The sequence below is a fragment of the Grammomys surdaster genome, unplaced genomic scaffold (genome assembly GCF_004785775.1).
Source record: "Grammomys surdaster isolate TR1022 unplaced genomic scaffold, NIH_TR_1.0 125701, whole genome shotgun sequence".
NCBI classification, from domain to species: Eukaryota; Metazoa; Chordata; class Mammalia; order Rodentia; family Muridae; genus Grammomys; species Grammomys surdaster.
In genome coordinates, this window is record NW_021620536.1 from 2,369,769 (window position 1) to 2,385,670 (window position 15,902).

Genomic DNA, 15,902 nt, shown 5'->3' on the forward strand with positions numbered 1-15,902 from the left:
TGCTGTAACTCCAGGTTCCATGGATCTAGCGCCATCTTATGGCCTCTGCAGGCACTGCACACATGGGGTACACATTCGCACATGCAGGCACTCACACACAGAAATCTTTTAAAAAGTGAACATATTAACACTGGAGGCACTCTTATGTGACAGGGAGTGCTGTGTAAGAAAGAAAAGGGCTGCGAGACACTGGCAATAGGAGTTCACTAAGAAGTGCGGCTTCAGTGGTGAGAACTCAGAGGCAGGCTTCCCAAGGAAAGATAACCAAGGGCATGGGCCCGAGGACAGACTCGTCAGAGCTTGTGAGGAAGAGAAAAGAGGCCAGGAGAGAGTCCGCAACTCTGTGATCTTGGAAGGCAAAGGAGATGTGGCCTCACAGGTGGGCAGAGGGACTGGCCTTCTACTTTTTTCTGGGACTGAAGGACACTGTGGGGTTTAAGGCTCTGGAGTGATGTGACCTGTCACCCTGCCTACTGGATGGTAACGGACTGTAGTGGGTCATGAAGGGACGTGGGGAGGCTGGTTGGCGACATCAGGCGTGATGACCTAGCAGCAGCTTTGACTGAGTGATGAGAGCTAGGTGTACGGAAGCCACTGGATGCCTTTAGTACATTCTGGGGGAAAGGTCATGTCCGAAGTAGATGTGAGCTGAAAGAAAGGGCACGGGGAAGCAGGAATCGCCTTCTTCCTCCTCCTCCTTGATTGAGCAAATGGGTAACGATCAGCCATTTCCAACATGGAACTCTCAGTAGAGTCACACGTGGTCAGAAGTGGATGGGGCATGAAGCCAGTGTGCTGTTTCCTCCAAGCCTCGGAGGCCTTCTAACTTTTAAGCGGAGGGCGACATAGAACAGTGGATGATGTCACAGGAGATCTTCAAGTCAAAGATTGCTCACATCTTGAGGCTTATCCTTCCTTCAAGTGTAGATGTGGTCAGGTATACAACACCCAGGGGACTGTGGCCGTTTAGAGCTAGAGACCCTGTGGGAAAACGTCTAAAGTGTTAGTTAATAGTTCAGAAGACTGCCTGACTCCTGGACTGGCCCAGAAGTGCGGCCTGGGTTCATTCCTCCAGGCCTATTTAATGGATACTTGTGGTTGTTGGTATACTTGTTAGCATTGTGTTTCTGAGGGATGTCAAGAGATTGCACTGTACAAATCCAGACTCTTGTCTGGGGAAGGGTGGAGAAGTGGTCACACAATCTGGCTTCCACCCACTCCCGCCTACCAGCTGAGAACACTGTAGCCAAGAGGTTCAAGGGAGTAGAGGCAAGAACATGAGGCGTCGGGAGAGACAAAGGAAAAGGAGGTCCCGGCATGAGATAATGACTGAGAAATGTCATAGCGCATTACATAAGCGAAAGTGAAACCCGAGGAGCAAGTGAACCCAGGGTATCGATTGACATGAGCTCACAAGCAGCTTACTTTGTGGTTGCTGACGTACATCACTGTGGAAACACAACTGTATCCAAAATGACCACAGTTCGACCTGGAACCACATGACAGTGGCTCTGGGACCTCTCAAAGAATCAAGACTAACTCAGCGAGGGCTGGGCTACAGCTCAGTGGTACAGCGCTTGCCTAACATGTGCAAGGCCCTGGGATCTGTTCCCAGTGCCACGAACAAAACAAGGAAAAGACAGCTTGACAAGGTAGCCATCTCCCCCTGGCCTACCCTTTTCAGAGGAGAGAAAATTCTTCAGGGAAGAAAGGGCCGTGCTTCACAAAGGATGGAAGACTCTGGGTATTCCACAGGAAAGAACCGGAAAGTCCTGCCTTTATAGCACACCCAGGTCTGTTAGACTATGAGGTACGTGGCTTTCTCATCAGTCGTATGTAATGGAATGGTATAACATATGATCTATATACTCATATCCACTGTGAAACTGGACTCCTTTCATTGCTAAAGACTCAAGGCTAAGTTAGGTAGGGTGATGATACCTGAAACCTCAGTACCTGAGAGGTCGAGGCAGGAGGACCAAGAGTTCAATGTAAACATTCGAAACCAATCTGGACACATGAGACTGTCTAAAAATATAAATAAAAAATGAGCCGGGCAGTGGTAACACGCCTTTAATCCCAGCACTTGGGAGGCAGAGGCAGGTGGATTTTTGTGAGTTTTAGGTCAACCTGGTCTACAGAGTGAGTTCCATGATAGCCAGGGCTACACAGAGAAACTTTTTCTTAAAGAAAGAAAGGAAGAAAGAAAGAGAGAAAGAGAAGGAAGGAGGAAGGAAGGAAGGAAGAAAGAGAGAGAGAGAGAGGGAGAGAGAGAAACAGAATGAGGGAAGGAGGCCAGGAGGGAGGAAGAAAGAGAAGAGAAGAAACAGCACTGTCCAAGTTCATGCTTGGTCATGTCCACTTTGAGATGGCTTCAAGGAAACTCAGCCAAATTTGTGACAATCTTTAATTTATTAAACATATAAAACTTTAGATACTATGTGAATATATGTTAATCTCATGGCATATTAATTAAAAAAAAATTTTTTTTTGAGCAAGGTCTCACTCAGTAGCCCAGGCTGGCCTGAGACATGTTACATAGCCTTGAACTCACAGCGGTCCTTCTTCCTAAGCCTTTCGAGTATCAGGATTCCATTTCCAAGCCACCGTACACAGAATCAATTTTTATGCCCTTATTTTTCTTTTATCTCTATTTTCTCATTTTAAAAAATATATTTAATGTACTGTTTTTTAATTCTGCCCAAACAAGGCAGTGTAAAAAGCAAGCACCTGATAGGTGTTGTGACATTTCAGTGAACTGAAGAGGTTCTAATTATTGTCTGTAGACACCCACGTCAGTCATTACGTTCATCAGACACAGTGGAATCTGGCTTTAGTCTCTACAGGAGAGCAAATTAAATGTTCACAGACTAAAGGAGGCAGAGCCAAAGAAAGTGATCAAAAAAGTAATTTGCACTGTAGTGGGACTTAATGCCCACAGCAGCCAGGGAAGGAAGGGTTCAGGGCGGTTCCTTTCGCTTTGCTCTGGTGTGTGTGTGTGTGTGTGGGTGTGTGTGTATGTGTGTGTGTGTGTGTCTTGGGTGTGACTTGCTCCAGTGGGTATACCCTGGGCATGGTTGAGTCTTTTTTGGTGATGGTTTGGAACCCACCTCTGCTTTCTGGAAGAATCAGTAGTTGTTAGGTGGGTGTGGTGGCCAGTATGCTACTGTGATCTCTGCTAGGTCAAGGCAGGAGGATTGCAGTTTGAAACACATCTGGGCTATGTGGTGAGACTGCTTTAAAGGAAAAAAATCAGCAGTAATGAAGGAGATTGGAGGATAGATAGTCTAGAACAAAATCCTTTAGGAATGCAGAATGGACAATGGTTTATAAATGGTTCTATTTGGAATAGTAAATGAGACCAAAATAGAACAATGTGAGGGGAAGTGAAAAATTATCAGAATATAGTATATGAAAAAATATCTAAATTGTAAAAAACTATAGTAACTGTAATAACATAATCAATTAAACTATTTTTTTTTAAAAGAAAATACGAAGTCTACTCAGGTGTTAGCAGGCTTCAGTCTTTCTCCCCATGTATGAGCTTAGCCTTCTTTGGTTAATGACATTTCAGAAAAAAGACAGAAGGTGATCTTGTTTCTCTCTTGGCAGAGCTGGTTGAGAAAGGAGCCGTTCCTGGTGCTGGGAGGGGACAACAAAGGAAGACTTAAGGATGAGTCCATGTCACTTTGAGAGCATGTGCTGACTTAGGCAGAGTAAGTTGCTAGAAGTCTGACTGACGATGAGGAGAGATTGCATGACCGTGGAACGACAGTTGCCCCAGGCTCAATGGTTGGCAGACCTGGCCCAAGGAAAGCATAGAGGATGAACAGAGCCATCCTGATTGGACTCACAGTTCAAACAAAGAACCATGGAATAGTTTCCCAAGCTGGCTGTAGCTCTCAGAGGCACAGCGCATGCTCGGCAGCCTCTAGAGTCTGACCACCACCCAAAACCAAAAATCAAAACTTCCATAGCTTTTCTATGGCCTGAAGTCCTCCATTGACTCTCTCACAGTGGCTTGCTACAGTCTTTAACAATAACTATTCTGTCTATCTGAGGTTAATAACAGGGGCCACATCCCTGGTAGGTCCATTGTCTAGGCCAATTTGCAGAGACTCCCAACTAGTTTGCGCCGACTAGTCTCATCTGTCTGTAAGAAGATGTCTCCAGCGTGTTCAGATCCTCAAGTTGTCCAGGTCAGCCTGCACCATTGGTTTCAACTGTGTATAGGTTTCCATGGTTGGTAGACCCAGGGCTACATAGGATTACAGCCCTAAGGATGGGATAGCAAGCACTCTTAAAAACTGTCAAGCTCAGCTTCCCTTAAACTCTGTTCTGAACCCCAGTGACATACTTGAGGACCCCACTTTGATTACACAGTCTGGTCCCTGTCACTGTCTCTTCTTCCTCCATTCCTTACCTCAGAATTGGTTATCCAGTTGCTGGACAAGATTAAACTGAGACTTACTTTTTCCCTGTACTGGGAATTGAATCCAGGGCCTTGGGGATGCGAGGCAAGTGCTCTACCATGAATTTACAGTGCTTTGCCTAAAACCATAACTTTTGAGATTTTCTGTTTTCATTCCTTACGTCCTGGGGAGGGAGAAGACAGAAGAGAATCAGACATGCATAGGCTGATCTAGATTGCCAACAGACAAACTGACTTAGTGATTGACCACATTTGGGAAGAGTTAATATTGCCAGGAGTGCTTCAGAAGGCTGGGGATAGGAAGAAAAGACAGACACCACAGCTGTTAAAAGAAAAAAAAGCAGTTTTGGTAAATATATGCACGATTTAAAAAGCATATTTGCAAAAATCTAGGTGTCTCCGGTCCAGCCCTTCCTATTAATCAAAGGAGTTGCTGAGGCTCGTGGCTCTGTCTCTCTGCCCAAGGAGCCTCAATGAATTCCTCTCTGAGCCTCTAGACTTCCTCGGCTGGCTGGCTGGCTGGCGACTCCTTCCTCCTGGGACAGCTTTTGCCAGAGCTGAGCAGGCTGGCCCCCAGCTGCGCCAGCCCTCTCCGGTAAGAGGAAATGCTTTCAGCTTAGTCCATTAACACAAACATTCAAAAGCAAACACTCTAAAGCCACAGGTCGTGTTCGCATAAATAAAATATGATCGAGAGAAGCTTCACCCCAAGAAACCAAAGGGGTGTTTTAAGAAAACTACCCTTGCTTTCTGAGGAGTCAGGCAACAAAGCCGCAGCGATTCCATTGGTTTGTGTGCTCCGTGGAGCTGGGTGGCTGAAGCCACAGGCCTTTGAAGAGGAAATGCCATCCAAGGTACAGGCAGGCAGCCAGCCAGCCTGAAAGCAACAGGACGGGGAAGGGGAGGGGGGCGTCGTTGGGAAGTGGAATGTGGAAGGGACAAGGCAGAGAAATGAGATTCTTCCCATCTAGGGACCTCACCCCATGACCAAGGACAGGGTAACTCACTGTGCCCCTGAGGCAGAGCTGGGGCCTGGCAAATCCTAGGTGGCGGGCACAGCCCAGTGACTAAGGCTTCGAGGAGGGGTGTACGACCTTGCTGAGGGGTGGAGAGGGGTGTTGGTGTCTGGCCTGAGCGATGCCTTTGCTTTGAAAGCTTCGGAGGAAATTAACTTTACAAGGTGCCTCCCTGTCTCCCAGAGTTATTAAAAGAAAGGAAGGAACGGAGAAATGGAAAACTGGTAATACTTCAGGAAGGGCTCTGTGATCTGAGCGAGGAAGTGGGAGGCAGATGAAATGACGAATGGGGACAGACAGACAGTCCTTTGATTATCTAGCGATGAATGACTAATTAGTCAAAAGTCCCCAAGTGAATAAACTGTCAGAACTCCATTCTCAATATGGCAGTACCAATGCTGAAAGAAGCTGTGACCGGGAGAGCCGTGCCAACCATGGGGTCACCAGAAGTGTTAACCATGGTAGTCTTTATGATTTGGGCTACGGATAAATATCTAAGTGCTGGCTGCTTTTCCAACGATGGTGAAAAAAAAAGTGATACACCTCAAAAAATCTTAAGAACAAAGCAACTATGAGGCTGTTAATAGAAGCTATTTTACAGGGTGAGAAGCCTGTTTTGTCTTTAATTGGCTTTAACTTTTTAAGTTTTATTTATTTACTATATATCTGCATGTACACCTGCATACCAGAAGGGGGCATCAGATTTCATTATGAGATGGCTGTGAGCTACCATGTGGTTGTTGGGAATTGAACTCAGGACCACTGGAAGGGCAGCCAATGCTCTTAACCGCTGAGCCATCTCTCCAGCCCTGGATTTAATTTTTAAAGCCCTCTTGCCTAACAATAATCTTCGGATCAGGTGAGACTTTATCCAAGACTGGCAAGACCAGTCTGTTTGGAAGCACAGTGGGGAGACTTGAGCCTTTTGTTAAAAAAAAAATCCTCTGTGTGTGTGAGTGTGTGTGTGAAAGTGATGGGGACTTAAAGTGAATGAATTTATAATAATAATAATATACAGCATCCTGTTGGGATGGCAAGACAGTGGTCAGAAAGAGTACACTGGAAAAGACACAGTTCTTTTTCCACTTCCTGCCCAAACAGTCTCTTCCTTTCTGTCCAGCAGCTCTGCAGAACTACACACGGCAGGTGGCATGCTGCTTCCTCCCTAGGTGACACTGAAAAGTGGCCTTTTAATACAAGAGGCATCTGTGTGCTTTCCAGATGTCTGTTTAGCTAATAGTGGTGAAAGAGGACTCTGCAGCTGGTTTCCAGTCCCTCCTTCATTACTGCTGTTCTCACACTATCATACAGCCATGCTCCCTTTAACCTGGGAGGCCCGAGGATTGTGGGATTTAATCAAATTAAAGCATCCTCAGTCAAGGGATTCAGGGTGGCAACTGTCCAAACCCAAATACACAAAGTCATGATGGACAGATCTACCCCCAATTTTATTTCAGTGGGCTAATTTTATTTTCAGTTTTATAATTACTACGTATCAATAAACTGTGGGCCACATTATCATCCATGGTATATAAGTGTTGATGTGCTGAAATCTTTACTATGCAGAACTCATGAGAATAGAATCATATTATTTGATTGGCTAGTGGAGGTTTAGGGAAGCTTTTGAGAAAATATCAACTAGTGATTTTAATGCTAAAGATTGAACTCAGTCCTACTTAACTTCCAAATCAGTTCCTTTGGTACAAAGAGAGCTGGCGTTTGCAAAAGACTGACAAGAATTTCATGTCAAATTAGACAGGCATGCATTCTGTGCACTCACCACTAGGGGTATTGGCTGGGCAAAGTTAGGTCAATGAATTCCTCATGCTGAATTCTTTATACTTTCAGTCTATATTAATCTCTTAGATATATATGAGATTCCAGGTTTTTAATGTCCTTTGCTCATTACACTTGAATAAAACCTATTTTTATTAAGTTTCCAGGGACACTCTCAAGGTCTAGCTATGGGTTAATGAATTGGGTGCTAGAATCAAGATGAATAAATTAGGAATTACAAATGGAAAGTTCAATCACTCAGTTACTTGACTATGGCATAAATGATACAGTCAACAAACAAACAAACAGGACTAAGGGTTATGACTGACTCGACAGCAGGGAGCTCGACTAGCACATAAGACACAGTTTGATCCCAGCCCTGGCACAGGGAACAGGAGGGAGGATTGCAAAGTAAAATGATTAAAGCTGTTATTCAGTGTTCAACCATGGGGTATGATGAGTTGAAGCTGCCTTCACAGAAACCTAAGGTCCAGGACAAACGCTGCAGTAGTTCTGGTTTATTCTGTACTGCAGGTATATTAAGTGTTGTTCTAGACTCAAAGTAAATGTAGAGACAACTGACTATTGAATAAGAAGAAACATAAGAAAATGATGATCAAAAGCCATCAGCTATGATGAAATTAGGAGTGTGTTGGGAGGTGCAGAGTCATGACTTTGAATGCTGAAGGTGACTTCGGTGGGCAGAAGCAGAGCTAAATGGAAAGATACTTCAAGGGGTGCTGATTCTGGCTCAGCAAGAACGGTCTTTCTATTAGAATTGCCAAGTGGTATGTGTGCCTCCAGTCGTGGTAAGCAGAGCATCAGTGGACATAGTCAAGCAGAAGCAAGATGGCCACTTGTGAGGCACTGGGGAGAATTCAGATGTTTAAGACAGAAGAGGGTGGGAGTTAAGAGCAGGATCTCCAAGGTCCCTTACCATTTTAGGATTTCGAATTAATATCTCTCAACCTTCATTTTCAACTGGGCAATCCCTTAAAAAAATAAGATTTGTTTTTCTAACCTTTATTTTCTCTTCCAATAAAAGCACTGCACCAAATCCCATAAAATTGTAAGTTAGATGTAAAAAGTCCTATTTTTCTCATAATCATTATGATGATATTTACTAAAGTAAAAAATGTCCATGAAGAACCTCAAAATCACCTTGTTCATTCACCCTGAGGTATATGGGAAGGCTAGCTGATCTCAATAACCCTTTTGGTTCTAAGATTTGGTCATTTGCAGTGTAAATCATGTGTCCTGGAGGGAACACTTCGGGAACGATGACAAGTCCTCTATAAGGAGTTGCTTGTTTGATTCTCCCCACACCTTCTGTATTACTCAGAAAACCTCACTGCTGTTGCTGGAAATGACAGAAATCCATCCCAGAATGGGAAGAATGAAAGCAAAATGTCACTGAGTTCATCTCTCAGTTCTCTTTGTGGTACCACAAATGGTTATAAGGGCCCTGACACTTACATCCTCACAGAAATAAGCCTAACAGGGAAGAAGTAGTTAAATTTTAATAGTCTGTCTTACTTTGGTATGGATATGCCCATTCCTAAACCAGTTCCTGCTACCCAGACAGCAGTTAGGATGGGGATGTCAATCTCGACCAAATGGTAAAACTGCGGGGAAATCACTTTCAAATCAAAGTAGAGAGTATAAAGTTAGGTAGAATAAGCATTGTTGTATTCATCAACTCACTGGCTAATATGATCCCACAGGTTCCACAATACAACACTCACAGAGTATCTGTAAAAGGTAGTAACAGCCATTGTGCTACTACAGTTAGATTTAAAGGCAATCTTCCATGTCAGTGGGGTCTCATATCAACTGACTTTTGGTTCAGTGATTTGTGGGTAAACAAATGTAGTTTACATATCACAGAGAAGGAAACTAGAACCATAAAAACATTCTAATTCCAAAGAGACTAAGAGACAACTCATGGTCACTGTTCCTTCATAATCTTTGAAAACAAAAGGCAGAGATCTGCTCTGGAGTGAAGTCGGGTTATTTTGGTTTCACTTCCCCAAAGGGAACTGCACTTGATAATTTCTACGATATCTCTTCAGAGGACTGTACAGCATTAGCTGCCCATTGCTTGTTGGTATCAATGGGGCAATGAATGTTGTGGCTGAATAAGAGAGGATTCTTCTTTCCTAAGACATTTGACTGAGACATTGACTTTGATGAATGCCGACAAACCTGTAAAGTTTTGGGACTTGTCACATTCTACAGCTGGAAGTCACTCTACCAGCTTCCTCTTCTTTTTCACTCATGCTAACTCTGTTTTCCAGTTTCATGGATTCATAGAAGTGAAGTGATTAATTAACGCTTGGTTTTGTATTTAGAATCCAGGTTTAGGTGGCAGTAGATGACTGGCTTCTGCTTCCATGCTGGTCTCCATTGAAGCAATGCAAAAGCAGTGATCTTGTCAGGGAAGGGAGGGCATATCCATTTGCAGGATACCTACAAGGAGCATGGGTAGCCCTGCCAGACTAGAAAGTGAAGACTGTGGAAAGGAGTCTTAGGGCTCCACAAGACTTTCCTGGGCTTCCTTTTCTTTCCAAATGACTCAGTCTTATGAAGCAATCCGCCTTCACAGGGATCCAGCTGACTAGGACTGGAAGTCACAGGCAGTGTTCTTGTATTACAACTATTTCCTTCCTCTCTTCCCCCAAGAAAGGCATCAGTTTCAAGGTAAACTGGTTTCTAATAAGATTTACAGTCACCTTCAACTTGTCAGCAATGATATACAACCTGAACTTACTTTTTCAATTTTGAGAACTTCATGTATGTATACTATGATCACATACACTTCCATTTTCTCTTCCAATTCTGTTTTCCCATCATGCCCTTCTCCCATTTCCATGTCTTTGTTTTGATAAACCATTAAGCCTAGTTAATGTTGTCTGTATAGAAGAATCCTCCCTTCCCCATCAACTACTCTCTCCAAGTAGCTCCCAGTAGTAACCCTGTGTCATTTATGTAGGCTTTGGCTCAGCATGAATTTCTGTCAAAGTCTAATTCCTTTTAAAAGATATACTTGTATGTATGAGAGTTTTGTCTATAATTATGTATGTGCACACAGGTCTGTTGTCTATAGGGCTCAAAAGAGAACACTGGACATCCTGGGACTGGAGTTATAGATGACTGAAGGACAGTAAAGTGCTGAGGAACAGAACCTGGGTCTTCTGCAAGAACAACAAGTACTCTTAACTCCTGAGCAAGCAATCCACTTCCTGTCCAAATCTCTTAATGCCACAATCTAGCAGGCATATATGGATTGAGGGTCTCAGTGTACATTAGGAACAGAATATCCAACTATTTTACTGTATTACAAAGTGTGATTTGCCAACAAGCAAATGAGGTAAAGACTGTTACTTGTGTCTCATTACCTTATTGAACCCGTCTCAGTAAAAATATTCATTACTTCCAGTAAAAATCAAGAAAAATCGGCTGGGCAGTAGTAGGGTACAATAACCTCAGCACTCAGGAGGCAGAAGCAGGTAGATAGATCTCTTCAGTTAGAGGCCATCTGTGATCGTTTGTATATGCTCAGCCCAGGGAGTGGCACTATTAGGAGGTGTGGCCCTATTGGAATAGGTGTGTCACTGGATGAGGGCTTTAAGACCCTCATGCTAGCTGCCTGGAAGGCAGTATTCTGCTAGCAGCCTTCAGATGAAGACATAGAACTTTCAGCATCTCCTGCCCTATGCCTGCCTGGATGCTGCCATGTTCCTGTCTTGATGATAATGGACTGAATCTATGAACCTGTAAGCCAGCCTCAATTAAATGTCGTTCTTTTGAGTTGCCTTGGTCATGGTGTCTGTTCACAGCAGTAAAACCCTAAGACACCATCTTTGTCTACAGTGCGAGTTCTAGGACAGGCAGGACTACACAGAGAAACTGTCCCCACCCCAACCAAAATCAAGCCATATATTTGCCTTTTAATTTTCCTTGGCAAGGTCTTCCTTTTATTTTTGCTTGGCAAATACCTGCGGGTGAGATATAAGCAGAAACGTGTTTAACACCTGGAAAACTGTTTTTACAGTGATAGTTATGACTATTCTTTTGTAGGCCAATCTAATCCTTACTAATGTTGTAGTGTAGAATATTGATGTTCTTCTATCTATTTTATGTAGCAAATCCTATAATCCAATGGCCATCATTTACTACACTTCATTTCCTGGTTATTAAATTCTAACAGAGTTGCAAGGGGAAAATGAAAAGCAGTATTTTGGCTGTTACTCAACACTTCAAGGGATAGATGTCATGGCTTAGCATGGATACAACTGGCTTCTACCTAGTCACCAGCAAGACCAGCTTTTCTTAGTAGAGTAAAACAGGTACCTACCTAGCTTTTGCTTTCTGGCAGAGCAGAGTCTGGGCCTGGCCAAGCTCACCACCCTTTCCCATTTTCTTAGGTCACATTTGCACGGTTTTGACCTAAACAGAGAAATGGGAGACTGAACAGTTGAGAGCAAAGAATCCCATCAGGAGGATTTGGGTCATGGATGTTAAATCCAGTGGCTAAGAGCACAGAAATCAGTTATTCCCAGAGGCATTAGCAGGATTGGGGAGCACGCTGAGTGGCAAATAGATTTCTACCATGCCCTGTAATGTAACTGAGAAATCTAAGCCACTCAGATGTACTACTGCTTTCTGGAGAAGTATTAAAAGACAGTATAGATCATAGAATAGCATTAAGTATTTTTGGCCTAAGTTACTGAAATTCAAATAAAACAGTTTTAAAAAAGATTTATTTTTTGTATGTGAGTACACAGTCACTGTCTTCAGGCACACCAGAAGAGGGCATCAGATCCCATTACAGATGTCTGTAAGCCACCATGAGGTTGCTAGGACTCTAACTCAGGACCTCTGGAAGAGCAGTCAGTGCTCTTCTGAGTCATCTCTCCAGGCCCTAAAACACTTTTTCACAGGACAAAAGACTTGGTATTTAACTTGCTTCCCCTCTCACTGCTAAGGAGACACAAGCTGGTCAGGGGAAAGAACTGCTTTGAAAAGAGTCAACTCGAAGTTCACAACTGCCCTCCTTGCCTCCTAGGAAAGCACTACAGGAACACCCGGGTCACTCCTTCCCTTTGACTGTCCGCACACATGGGTCAAGTCACACAGTAGCTTCCTTACAGAGTCCATCACCTGGAAAACTGGATACCCACTTTCTTGGTTTTTTTCACCACCTCCACTTTTCCATTTCAGTGCTTAGAAGTTCTGTTTGAGGGTCCAAATGTGGCAAAAACTATTACAGGCTTCTAAGCTGCGACAGCTGCAGAGGCCAAGGACGTTGGCTGAACAACTGACAAACCTTTCCAGGGGAAGATCTGAAGTGGAGAACTTGAAAAACACCTTCCAATTTGTCAGGGACATGGAAAGATCACTGTCTTTTACAGTGGTCAAAGTTCTAAAAGCCGAGAATCCCAGTGCCTAGTTAGCCAGTCCCCCACACTTCAAAACACAGAGATTGGATTCTTTTATTTTTCTTTAGGAACACAGAGTACCAGTCAAAAGGAGGACCACAGGGCTCTAGAAAAATAAAGTTACTGGGCTTTAGGGACTGTCTTTGCACCACAGATTTACACCATATGGACTTAAACCAGAACCAATGTTCAAGGAGCCAAAAGAATTAGTATAACAAGAGATGGACTGTGACAGTTTCTTCTAACAGCAAAAATAACTAGAGTGCTACACAGAAACCTGAGAGAAACTTGAGTTTTCTGAAATAAAAATGTGAAACTACCATGTAAAGGTCTCTGGATCTCCTGAGGGAGACAAGAAGCTTGCTTTTAAAAACAAAACCTACATAGGTTGGTTTTCTTCTTGGATGCTTATGTCAGAGCATGATCATGTCTTTAGTCTATGGAATGAACACTCAGTCTCCAAGACCATCCTTTTGTCTGCCTTGTTATCTTCATGGGTTTCCTTCAACCATTCTGAAGCCTTTCCCAAGAATTCCAAAAGGCCTATCTCCCATAGCTGTAATAGCTCCCACCAAAGTCTCCCCCTCAAGCCTGTCCTGTCTAAGGGCATGGCCCAAAAGTTATAGTTGGATTCACCAGCAGACCAAGCACACGATTCTTCTGATGTTCAATATGTCAATACAACCGCCGTCCAGTTAAGTTTAATTTTGTGCGTTTGAATCCTTCCCATGTGGGCCCACTGTCCAGGCAGTCTGGGACAGCCATGCTACCTCAGGACTGCTGCAATAGCTCTCAGCAGTACTTAGTTCAGGAGACAATGAAAAAGACCAGACGGCAGCGTTTTGAAGTCCGTCTAAGAAACTGGTATTAACATAAGCAGGTAACTGAAGTCACTGAAGTTTTTATGTCCAAACTAGCAAAGACTTGGAGTAGGACAAACAAAAGGCACAAGAAACTGCTAAACATATTGGGAGAAATGGAGAAAAGTGGTCTAACAAATTATGAACAATAGTCTTTAAAAAAAAAAAAAGTGGTGAGTTGGGTGTGGTAACAAGTATCTGCCATCCTAGAACAGAGAGGTGGAGGCAGAAGGATTAGGTAGGTGCTCAAGGCCATTCTTGGCTACATGTAAATTTGAAGCTAGCCCAGAATACAGACCTTGTCTTTAAAAAGAAAAAAACAAAACAAAAAAGCAACCCAACAAGCTTATAGGTGAGAACAGCTTCAGACCCCATTAGATAAATTTCTTTGTAGAGTGGAAGGTGGTAAACACTGAAACTCATAACTGGTCACAGGTATGAAGAGCAAAATGTGGCAAGTTCAGTCACAGTAACTGAGACAGCAGTTATCTCAGATAGCCTCTGATGCAGAGTCTACCTGAGACTGTAGCCCAACAGTTAAGGATGTAATCTAAGGAGCTCAACTGTCTTGGCTTGACTTGAAGGCTGGCTCACTTAATCCAAGGGGTCTTGAGCACAAACCTTAATCTGGCTGGACCTTAGTCTCCTCCATATGACGATGCTATATTTAAATGACTCTAGAGATCACATGTAAAATATTACAGCAAAGAATAGAAAGAAAAAAGGGGCTCTGGAGCCTTGAATTATTCACTAAGAATATGAAGCAGGAAAGAGTAGGCTTGATTTTGAGACGTTTTTCACTGACCTTGAAGTCACAGAGTAAGCCAGGCCAGGTTGGCTGGCCAGGAAACCCCACGAGTCTGTCAGTACCCATCACTGGGATTATATGCCTGACAGCTGTTGCTTCTATAAACATGGGTTCTGAGGTTCAAATTTAGGTACTTGTACTTGCAAATTTTGTATGTTGTAAATTATGATACTAATCCTGTATGTGATAATTAGCAATTATAAAAAGCTATATTTTGTCTTTGAAATCACTGTTTAAAAAATAACAGGCCAGGTGCAGCGACTCCCCTCTTAGAAGGTAGTCCATGGACGGACTGAGAATGACAACGTTGTCAGTGTCGCAGTCTGTGTGTTCCAGAGTCTGTCAGATCGCGTCTAAGAGTGAGCTTTAACACTACTACCCTCTCGGTCCCTCAGCCAATGGTTCCAACCTCACCCGCTTTAGTTATAACATGACTATTCATTATGACACGTGATGGTTTGTATATGCTCAGCCTGGGCTGGGGCGGTGTGTGTGTTTTACTATTAGAAGGTGTGCCACTGTAGGTGTGAGCTTTAAGACCTTCATCCTAGCTGTCTGGAAGCCAGTATTCTGCTAGCAGGCTCCAGATGAAGATGTAGAACTTTCCGTTCTGCCTGTACCATCTTGCCTTGATAGCTGACTGAACCTCTGAAACTGTAAGCCAGCCCCAATTAAATGTTCTTTTTAAGGGTTGCCTTGGTCATGGTGTCTGTTCACAGCAATAATGCCCTAAGTAAGATAACACATGCTCATTATAAATTGCTTGGGAATAAATATGCATATTAGTCAAGTGAGCTGGCAGTTGTATTTAGGTGAACTCTGCTCCTCCCCCCTCCTCACCGCCCCACCCCCCCCCCGGAAGCAGAGGAAAGCATAAAATAAATTTATTCTTTGTTGTTCAGTTTTATAAAGCTCAACACTTTTCACAACCTACCAGATAACATATGTTTTCAGCTTACAGAAACAAGCATACCAATTGTCCAGTAAGGCCTGCACTAGCCAGGTGCATACGGAGCTCATCCTGAAGAAAGAGCGTTCATAAGTCACTTACTTCAAAGGCAATAAAATGCACTTTCTCCCCCTGAAGACCGTTATGCTCTTTAATTACTTTTTAGACAAACAACACACCGCCCACTGGCAGACCCAGTCACCCAGCAGCCCAGCAACACACGAGCTTCTCAACCACTTGGGAACCTCTACCTTCTTCACAGTGCTCAATTTTCATTGCCAAGCTTCTGGGCAGATTCACTTTTCACTGGAAAAAAACACATAAACATACAGTCAGATGTTTATACTGCTCAGCCTGTTCTGTTTTCTCTACATCTCTCCTCCCTTCTGATGCATAGCAACAGTGCTGCTTTGCACAGGGACAGACATGGCATGTCCCAGGCAGCCAGGATCCACAAGTCTGGACACAGGAAAAAGAACTGATGGGTGAAAGTGGCAATTACATTCTGCACTTCCAGAGGTCACGAGTTCAAATCCCAGCAACTGCATGGTGGCTAACAACCATCTGTAATGATATCTGATGCCCTCTTGTGGGGTGTCTGAAGACAGCTACAGTGTACT

At 43.6% G+C, this 15,902-nt stretch overlaps 1 protein-coding gene across 2 annotated transcripts in view; it reads right to left on the minus strand.

Moving 5' to 3' along the window:
* Positions 1-15,405: 15,405 nt before the first annotated feature.
* Znhit6 (zinc finger HIT-type containing 6) overlaps positions 15,406-15,902 on the minus strand; it is a 31,231-nt gene continuing 30,734 nt past the window's right edge. For both annotated transcript variants that reach the window (XM_028788090.1, XM_028788087.1), the window contains one exon: positions 15,406-15,588. In XM_028788090.1, the coding sequence (XP_028643923.1) occupies positions 15,548-15,588 (41 nt within the window). In that variant the 3' untranslated portion in view covers positions 15,406-15,547. The remainder of the gene's footprint in view (positions 15,589-15,902) is intronic.